At 34.8% G+C, this 10,830-nt stretch overlaps 1 protein-coding gene across 10 annotated transcripts; it reads right to left on the minus strand.

The window, feature by feature from the left end:
- Positions 1-335: 335 nt before the first annotated feature.
- On the minus strand, positions 336-10,616 carry LOC112188417 (serine/threonine-protein kinase BLUS1). Of its 10 annotated transcripts, none has more exons than XM_024327531.2 (21): positions 10,069-10,616; positions 9,461-9,715; positions 8,360-8,484; positions 8,100-8,144; positions 7,899-7,980; positions 7,744-7,812; positions 7,477-7,647; positions 7,308-7,373; positions 6,442-6,510; positions 6,240-6,362; positions 6,009-6,079; positions 5,623-5,859; positions 4,878-4,987; positions 3,069-3,172; positions 2,944-3,000; positions 1,852-2,013; positions 1,723-1,771; positions 1,578-1,636; positions 826-884; positions 676-734; positions 336-590 (listed from the first exon to the last, which is right to left on the minus strand). In XM_024327531.2, the coding sequence occupies exons 1-20, from the start codon at positions 10,225-10,227 to the stop codon at positions 683-685; spliced, it is 2,124 nt and encodes a 707-aa protein (XP_024183299.1). In that variant the 5' UTR covers positions 10,228-10,616; the 3' UTR covers positions 336-590; positions 676-682. The 10 variants fall into 10 exon arrangements, 6 of the variants coding, with proteins under 6 accessions (XP_024183299.1, XP_024183295.1, XP_024183293.1 ...); XM_024327527.2 differs by having other exon boundaries at positions 2,959-3,000; positions 3,078-3,172; positions 10,069-10,227; XM_024327525.2 differs by having other exon boundaries at positions 3,078-3,172; positions 10,069-10,227.
- Between the last annotated feature and the right edge of the window lie 214 nt (positions 10,617-10,830).

Below are 10,830 nucleotides of genomic sequence, written 5' to 3' on the forward strand. Positions count from 1 at the left end.
AAAACTAAATAGAAGTATGAGACTGGTAATGTCACGATCCGAAAACAATTGGATATACAAGTACATTATTGATATCTCACGTAAAGTTACAGTTCATAGACTATAATTATCCATCTCCTACATGGCTCCTCATTAGTAGGGATTTTACAAAAAATAAATAAATAAATAAATGGTGTTTGGAATAAAATATAGCTTAATATAACTTTTACTAGAATCAAGTAAAGCAAAGATGATTTTGACAACATTTAATCATTTATCATCAGAAGTCGAAGGAAATGAAGAGGCAGGTTTTTAGTTGAAAATGAAAACTAAATGTATGATAGAAGAAAAACAAATGCTACATAATTAACGTAATCTATATATACAACTTTACATCCAGATCAACTATAAAACAGCTAACATCATCAGTGAAGCTAATTAAATTAGAGGGAAACCTATAAAAAGGAGATTAACAGCACCTTAACGACACATGCCTCTTATCTTTAATGATACACCTGTTAGCTAGTCATATATTATTTCTTTTTTCTTTTTGCTTACAGTTTTCAGTATTGTTTTACTTGAGTCCCAGCACTTGGATAATGGAATCATACCTGAAAGTAATGCGTTAGAAACTATATCCATGACTAAAACATGAGATTTTTTGAGATATTTGAGTAAAGCATGTAAAATATTAACCTCAGTATTAAGCCGGATCTAATTTTAATTTTTGTAGCTCGTCTTGGGCAATCATGAGCCTACACAATACACCAAACCAACATCCAAAACTATTAGCATTTGAAGAACAAAACAATGAATCTGCATGTGTACGTTTGTTATTATTTATACCTCTTATGCAACTCAGATATTTCATTAACTAACTCCGTCTCCCTTTCATTAGCTTGAAGCTGCAACCAAACACACTCAGGTTAGTGTGTGTAGTATAGAAAAATCACCTAACATCAACTCAGTAAAGCTAAATAACAACTACGCTCTAATATAGAAAAGAAAAAACAGTGGGGGAGCTAAGAAAAGAAATTTAGGTGAGCTAAATTCCTATGTTAAGCTATAATTATATTGTTTGTCCTTAATAGCAACAAATGCAGCATAATGGTTTGCCCAGCTTCTTTCACACCAAAGGTCAGTGATTCAACTCTTCATGCAGGTAATGTATAAGGTTTTTTGTTTTCTGAAAAAAATTTACCAAGCGGCAGTACCCCTTAGCTCCCCCACTGAGAAAGAACATACTGATGGTGAAATTTGGCTTCAATTGTAAATTTATAACACAATTTCTTTATTTCTCTATGTCACTGTCAAAGTTCCTTGACCCCATGGCCTAGCTAAGTAGCTGCCGAGCCCAAGAATGTTAAGCACAATCACTCTATAGAGTATGAGACCACAAGAAATTCTATAGTCATTCACCAGCTAATTGGACTTTCTACTCCCAGATTTTATTAATATAAAATAGAAAAAATGGAAAGTTGGGTAAGTGAGTGTATAGTTTTATTTATCTTTCACTTCTTATATTAATTCATTTGGCGTTTGCATTAGGTTTTATAAATTATATTGGAAGGGAGAGCATGAAAGCCTTTAGGACGTACCAAAGGTTTCTCTATCCCATTAGTAGCCTGGGTGGATCCTCCATCCGCTGAACGGTTGGCTGAAGTCAATTATTGAACAGTAAGTTAGGATAAGCCTAAAGTAATTGAAAAATGTTTAAAATGAATTGGCAACACTGGGTTGAACCTGTGAAATCTCCAGGAGCAATTTGCTTCATTAAAGTAAGAATATTCTCCTGTTAAGCGGAATATAGAGGAATTACTGTGTATCATACTTGAGATATAGAGAAGTACAAAATAATTGGCCAACACATACCCTTTGTATAATATTTGTCTGCAAAATAGAGTTTAACAGAGGGAAAAGAGAATAGCCCGAAAGAGCTGGTGAGATGACATCAGAAGGTGATGTTAGTGGTGATGGTGGTAAGGGTGATGGAAGAGCTGATTGCAGAGAATTTGCGGGATTCATGCTAATCACCTACATAACAAGGAACATTTCCATATGACATTCAGTAAAAGTAGTATCTACAATATTCTTCTGTTCTTAGGATATTATCCATGATTAAATCAGCAAAGATTTTTAATAGGCATGTAGGCCATCTTATATTCTAGAACCAAGACTTTCGTATCCAAAGAATTTTGATAGGGAACTGGTCCGAAACTGACCATAATACTCCGAAGCTGCACTCGTACGCAGATTTGAGTTCTAGTTTGTGGTGAAAACAAATCATAATGTCACAACCATTCTAAATTCGACATATACCATGATAGGTTTACCCCTTTTACAAAGATATTCTTATTAACTAACTCAGCAACACTAGATTCAGAGAAACGTTCCATTGATATATGAAAATTATGATTGAAAATGCAGTCTAAGGTAAGAATTATATGATCATTGACAAAGTAAACCAAAAGAGAGGATTTTCATGTTAAAATAAGATTATGCACCCCTAACTTTTTTTTTTTTTTTTAATCAAGGTAGCTGTCATCAGGAAATAGCAACCTTAAATATTATCTCAAAAAGCTTTTCTTTCACACTTGAGGTTATATGACAGAGCTCTGAATTTGAATCATGGAAACATCTTAGATGTAAACCCCACCCCCCCCCCCCCCCCCCCCCCCTCTCCCTCCTCCCCAAAAAATCCCCCAAGAGAATTGCATGTGCCTGAAGTAGTTGTCAGGTGCTCTCATAGGGTCAGGTATCTGTAATGTGGATAAAGAGGTTCAGATGCCTTGCATAGGAGTAGAGATGATACTTTATTTGTCTGTTTCTTTTAGTGTGGCGAAGTTAAATCCTCTACAATTAAGTTGTTACTTATTATATTAGTTCGAGGTTTATATCTAAAAAAGCATAGACAAAGCAGCTGATACAAGAACTTAACAGGTATTTTGGCACAATTGTGCTAACCTCAAAACTACGAACCTGCAAGCTGTGACTCTTTTGCAATAAAGGAATAGGAACGACCTGCAAAACAAAAAGCCAAATTATTTTCAGTCTTCACATGCAAACAAAGTTTAAAGTCGGGCACTTACTGAAACAACCTTTTCCAGTTCAACATTCTCGGATGTGACTTTGAAGCGTCCTTTCTGCTGAACAACTGGTGCCTTTGCTTTCTCATCTAGTTCATCAGTATTTGCTGCATCAATAACAATAATCTTATTATTTAAGAAGGAAATTAAGGGTTTGATACACACATGCACATTTGTTTTTGTATAATATAGTTCAAGGAATAATTATTCTATGATGTTTACATTATAAAAGGGACTTGTTTCATAAAGCTAAAGGCACTAGAAAATCTATAACAGCTAGCTACATAAAACTAAAAACCAAATACATAATACAAAAGCACAAAATCACAAAAGACATGGTTAGACCCCCTAGTCCGGAAAAACAAATGTCATATCTCTACAAAATTGCCCACAATGAAGCCCAAAATAAACTCTCCACCAAGTCTACCTATTCCAAAAATTTTCCTTCAGAAATTGTAAAACTCAACCAGAGACATTAAATACACAATAACTGCACAAAACTCTCATGAGGATGCATATGTAAGAGGCCAGAATATCCCAATCAACCTTGCATGTTCATGCCACAATCTCGCTGTGATTGGACCATGAACAAAAGTGGTCAGCATAGCAGCTTCCTCGTTACATGTTTACGCACTAAATAAACCAGACGGTCACACTACTACTAGACCTCCCCATAGAAAATAGTCACATGTACTAAGTTACTAGCCCTTCCATAAGCAATAGTCCAACTAAGAATTTGTAACTTAATAATTACTTGAGCCACTCTCGTCTCAGATGGATTGAACAAGAAAGAGATAGTTTATGAATCAACCAAATAGAACCAAACTTACCAGGACCTTTATTAGGTCAAAAAATATTCAACTAAATCTTTTAAATTAAAAAAAAATCACCACTTCGAATAGCCTTTAAATTTTTCCAGAAATTAAAATTTCAGCCCATTGGAAATGAAAAGAGACCAAAGATGAAGCAACTTCCACATTGTGGACAGGATGCACCTATACAGACATGGAAATAATAGGTACACAGTTTAAATTTAAAAAAATCACCACTTCCAATAGCCTTTAAATTTTTCCAGAAATTAAAATTTCAGCCCATTGGAAATGAAAAGAGACCGAAGATGAAGCAACTTCCACATTGTGGACAGGATACACCTATACGGACATGGAAATAATAGGTACACAGAACACTCCTTAATCTATTTAGCTAGCTCCCCAAATTTTTCTTCACATTTCCCAGAGCTAAATGAATGCTAGTAGTAAAGGAACAGATTGCCCGAAAAAATAGATCATATATATGTAAATATACACACACACACACACACACACTACTGTAAGGACTCAATTTGATCCCTAATCACCACAACAGTCCCATTAGCATTAGGGCCTTGTTTATCTCATACCAACAGATACAACGGCATCCTCCGTAAAAAGCTACCTTAAGAGAGAAAGACCTAGCAAGTTACCAAAATCCTCTTGTACCAAATTGCCATGCTATCTTGTAGCCCAAGAAGCTGTAGCTTTCTATTTCCAAACAAAATCCTCTAAAACCCTTTGTCTAATGCATTATGAGATTCTATACCTATTTCTGAGATATTAGATCAGATATGGAAGAACTAAGATGTGCCTCACATGGAATGCATCTACATCATCTACATTTGATATTATAGTTGAGAAGTAATTCCTTAGGTTTCTTGCAAAAAGTATGCATATAATACACACACACCCACACCACCACACCCACCCCCCCCCCCCCCCCCCCCCCCCCCCCCCCCCCATATAAATGCAAGAGAAAATCCATATAGTTAAAACATGCCTGGTGATTTAGATGCTTTAAGAGGAACCTCTGAAAGCATATCATCTGCTAGTTGTGGAACTGCTGCAATGCCATCTGAATGACTTTGAGGCTGGTTTTGCAGTTTCTCACTGAAGATTCGACTAATTCAAGTTAACTTAAAATATATATACACATACATGTCATAGTAAATAGAAAATACACAAAATGACTAAACAATTCATAGTAGGTTGGCAAATACTGATATACAAAATTGACCTACGTACAAAGTTGCTGAACAATAGATATCAAGGATGGTTATAAGGCTATAGCTGTTAAAAAAGAGATGTAAAATATTTAGATCTCAGAGTGATCACTTATAATTTTGTTGAATTTCCTATTGATCCAATGTCTAGTGAATATTATAAATTTCTGGTTCCTATGAAAAGGTGCAAAGAATTTCAGAGTGATCTGCTACCAACTGATTTGACTGTTACCAAAAGTACCATTTTACACCATAACAACAACTTCACATTACTCTATTAGCATGATAGTATAAATGGAAAATAGCAATTCATGGTGACTTCACAAAATGAAACTTATTTTACAGTTAGATATGGGGTATAGTATTTGTGTTTACTTGGCAAGAATGTGGGACCAAAATTTGAGTAGGGAATCAGGAGGGAAAAGTGTGGGGTCTGAACATGGTAATCATAAATTACAAGGTAACTAAGTCATTCAGTAAAAATCAAACAATAATGAGAGAGAGAGAGAGAGAGAGAGATACCTCTCTCCTTTTGTAACTGTATCATTGACTTCTGACAAAATAAAACTGCCTGTTGAGAATTGCCTTCTATGATGAGTATTCCCAGCCATAGGATCCATCATTCTTCCAATGTTATCTACATTAGGCTTTTCACTCAAATTGCTTTCAAGGCTATGAGGTGAAGAATTCCTTGACATATGTAGTTCATGGCCAGAACTGGCTATGCTAGAGTCATCATCCGATTTGTCATTTCTAACTCTGGTATATGAAAATATTCAAACATTATGGATAATAGGTCTTGCAACTCACTCATACATCAACTTTTGTTTCTATTTGTTAGAATCAAAACTCAAAAATCTTACGTTAGGAAGACAAACTATAGTATAGAATTTTTAGGTGAATAATACCTGGCATCGTAAAAAGTGGTGTTAACAAATGCAAGAGAAGCTTGTTGGTTCGGAATCACATCATTATCTTCCTGTGAAACAACAATTCATAAGCAATATCACACACAAAAAGAAAAAAATAAAACTACTACAGATATGTATGCAAATTATACGTGTGAGAACTGTTTACAGAAAAGAATAAGAAAAAATATAGAAAGCGCTAAACTAATTCAATCAAATCTAAGAAAATACCGTATCTGCAACTGGGTATAAGTTTTGACATTGTGATTGCTTTTGTTGCGTATCAAGAGTACTCAGAGAGTTAGAACTCCCCATCTGACTACTATCAGGAGTAGGCTCATCAACATCCTGGATCTAATATAAAGAAAAACATACTTAAAACCACTATTCAAAGTTTTAGTAATCATACAATGATCACTAAATGGATGTTTACCAGAGAAGCTTGAGCCTTCATATCCTCAAGATTGAAGTTCCAACCACTAATTCCTCTTTTGTATTCATTCTACAAACAATTCAAAGACAACCACAATACAATGGTAAGAATCAAAAGACAGTCAATATCAAGAATCTGAGCCCTAGTGATCTTAAATAGAAAACACACAGGAAATTGTTAACATTAATTGAGATGCATAAAATCTGGAGAAAAAAAACACACACACACACAACAAAAGGTATGATCATGCTCAACTGTCACCCATTATTGGTGACCGAAATGTAACATTACGATACAATTACAACCGTATCCTCAAGGTTGAAGTTCCGACCACTAATTGCTCATTCATATTTATTCTACAAGCTATTCAAAGTAAGCCAACGGCAAATTGACATGAAAAATTGAAAGACTTCCAATAGCATAAATCTAATAGTGATGATTTGGTGATCCTACTTAAAAAACATATGTAACATGCTAATAGTGATCTAGATTTATAAAATCTTAAAAAAAAAAAAATGTTCGAGTATCAACTACATCCATTGTCAATTGGTTTTGATTGTGAAGCCCATATTACTTAATCACCCATTAATGATGATTTTTCAAGAATATCATGTAAAGGATTCAGTTTATCACAAAAAGTATCTAACCTATAAAGAAAGCTTAACAGATAAACAACATATCTAATTTTATATAACCAACTAATTTAGTTATGGTAATAAAAATATGATTTAAAAAGTGATCTAATCTAACCTTGTTAAGAAACATTACCTTAATGAAAGTAAGCACAATAACAAACAATATTCACAGTTTCAATTTTGCTACATATCCATAATTATTCTCATTGATTAAAGAAAGCAAATTCTTGCCTGCGAAAGTTCCTCCTTTTGACCATCTGGCATTTTCTTTTGGGCAAGCATATATTCTTCCTTTCTCTGTAATTGGAAAAACACATTTTTTAGTACATAATATCCATCAACATAGCATGAAATAACTAATAAGTTTCAAGAGTCACATCAGCAAAAATGATTTTCTAACCTTTAATTCCTTAATGCGATCACCAAGAGCGGGCAGCCCCTCTAGAAGTGTTCGTGCAATATAATCATTTGACCGAGCTTGCTTGAAGAAAGAATGCTTCAGCAACTTCTTGGCAGAAGGTCGTTTTGAAGGATCCTTTACCAAGCAACTAGCAATCATTTGCTTAAAAGACTATAGAGGAGAAAAATTAGAACAACAAATGAGCATTTCTTGTAACGTAACGACAATCTGAGGAAGAAAATCAATACAAAATTGTTCAGTAGATACCTTGGAGAATTTCCTATCCCTTTCATAATCAAGACCAGGCGGTGCATTTTGCAAGGTCATAAGCAGTACCTACCACCAGCAGATCTTTAAGTTCAATGAACTCATAATGTGCTCAAAGATACTCATAGAAGGATACAGTATCAATTGATAAGCACCTTCATTGGAGGATACTTTGAGAAAGGAGCATGACCATGGGCAAGCTCCAATGCAGTTATACCAAAAGACCAGATGTCAGCCCTACATGATTAAGCCAACCAAACCTTAACACCAAAAAAATATAAAAAGGCAAAAGATTAACAAAAAAAAAAAAAAACTAGATGCATGGTAACAGTTGAAACTATTTTAAACAGACTGACTTGAAATCATAACCATGTAGTTGCTCCATAACCTCTGGTGCCATCCTACAAGAGAAAATGGAAGAATCTGTTGCTTGTAAAACAAAAGGTATTGATTAAAGTAAGACGAAGGAATCAAGCTTATTCTTTCTGGACCATTTAAATTGAAGTTTCTTATTTATGCATGATTCATATAATCGAAGCTATTAGTGACTTCCTCTGGTGAGATAGTTTAAGTTATCACCAATGGAAAACTCATAAATTAGCTAAAGCAAGCATACCAACAAGGTGTTCCCACAAATGTATTCCGCATCCGTTGCCTATCACCGTTATCAAAAAGGCAAGCAGAGACGCCAAAGTCTCCAAGTTTGATTGCACCGCGTGAATCAATCAAAATATTCCCAGCCTATAGAAGAATTTAGAGATAGTGCAAAGAAAAGGAGCTGAGGTGTGCAATTGTATAATAATTACATTAAAATTAGAAACAGAAAGGAAAAAAAAAACACATGGTCTTCACCAGTGGAAAATTAAGTGTTATATTGGCACAACTAAATAAAGAAGTAAGATCCTTATGTATACAAATTGAAACTAAATATGTATTTGGGAAATATGCAACAACTCTGTTCGAGATGACTCTATTGATCTACAGTTTAATGGAATAGTATACTGGTACAAATGCGTTGCAGGCATTAAGCAGTGATGAGAACTAATTTACAGCAATAACCGCGGGAGTGAAATAAAATGATACTTACACAAATGAAAGATTGGTTGTTGACATATTGGAGACAAGAAAAGGGTATCATTTTCAATTGGTAGTATAGAAATGGATAAACAAGAGTATTTTGTACCTGTCACACTGTACTATAAAACACTAACCATCTATTTACAAGTAAAACGACAAAAAGAGCATTTAGCTTAGTTCCCATTGATTTTGAATATTGAGACTTTCAACCGGCATGGACACTTATCACGATACAAAGATACATTGATGGCAACTTACTTCTTGAAAAACCATCACAAACAAACTGAGGCATCTTGTAAAATTCTCATAAAAAATTTCATAGTAAATCTAAAATGACAAGGTAACAAACTTGCCACAGCACTAGTGCATTTTTTCTTTGGTCATAATAATCATAAATGTTCCGGGAAATAAAGATTCGATATTTTTTGAAACATAAATGCAACTTGAAGACAGTCATATATATGATGGGTTTTAACGAGAACTACCAACTTCAAGGTAATGAAACAACAAAACTCCTTGCCACACTAGTCATACTAGTCATGCAGTCAAAGCATAAATAAAACTCTAGAACCAAGTAGACACCGACTCATATTTCATACATATTATTATCAAAATTAGGGTAGAAGAAAAACAGGCTTACTTTGACATCTCGATGAATGTGGCCATGATGATGCAGATACTCTAAACCCTTCAAAATCTCGCGTAATATAGTGGCTATAACTACTTCCTCAAAACCATCAGGGTATGCAGCTTTCAAAATGTGAAGACAAGAACCCCCGGCCATGAATGGCATGACAACCCACAAATTATGATCACTAACAAAGGAACAATGCGATTTGAGGACATTAGGATGATCAACTAAGATCATTGTTTGCGCTTCACGTGATATATTATTCTGTAGAAAGCAATCACATATGAAACAATGTTACAAGATATTTCATGGATCATCTAGGCAAATACCTAATCTCATTTGCAATTGGATGATTATCAATAAAACTAAGCTAAATGTCTCTGTATCTTCCAAACTACACACTACATAACCTATCCAAGTATCCCTTCATTATTGCATAGTTAGTAACCCGTGAACAATTCCAATTCCCAAACGAAATGACAAAATGAAACCAGCTTCATAGGCAATAGCTGAATGAATTCTTTATTGCTCACATATATAGTCGTTATCATTCATGGATCAAATTACCAATAACAAACTAAATATTAGAAAATAAAGAAAAGCATTGAATTTGGTACCAGATCACAATTATCTCTTTCGAAGTCGAGGATTTTGATGGCAACAACCTCATTGAAGGGCTTACATACAGCACGGTGTACGGAGGCGCTTACACCTTGGCCGACCTCCTCGTAGAGCGTGTAGTGCTCGGGTCCTATCGGATATTTCTTCTTCTCCATCGATCCTGACCAAAATGTTCTTCTTCTTCTTCTTCTGGATTAAACCAAATCAGAGATACAAATGCAGCGGCTCATCATATGGATGCCAAAGAGAGCCAGAAGCAGAGAAGAATAAGAGAGATGCATCTTGAGTGTGTTTTAATGACGGTCACAGGAGCGAAGGAAAAGACGAGGAAAAGGTAAAGAAAGACATTGAATACAAGAAAACGATATGGAAATATGACGACGAGGTTGTTGTGTTTGGGGGGTGTTTGTGTTGTTGTCAAACGCTTTCTCGTGAATGAAAAGGTTTCCTTTTATTTTTTATTTTAATTTTCTGTTTTCCTTTCTTTTTTCCTTTTTTCCAGTTTGTTGATTTGGGTTTGGAAAGAGAAGTAATGGAAGAAACGAAGGTATCGGATCGCCGCTAAAACGGTGGAGAGAGAGAGAGGGAGAGAGAGAGAGAGACAAACGTAAGAAAATGCAGCATCCCGCCACTTGTTAACAGTCAATTTTCTCTGGAAAAAATCTGGTGGCACGTGACTTCTGCGTGTTAGTTGTGTTTTTCATTTCTTTTTCGCATTTTTTTGGATAGGGTCCTTGATCAAAATGAGCAAAAATTAT

The sequence above is a fragment of the Rosa chinensis genome, chromosome 2 (genome assembly GCF_002994745.2).
Source record: "Rosa chinensis cultivar Old Blush chromosome 2, RchiOBHm-V2, whole genome shotgun sequence".
NCBI lineage: Eukaryota > Viridiplantae > Streptophyta > Magnoliopsida > Rosales > Rosaceae > Rosa > Rosa chinensis.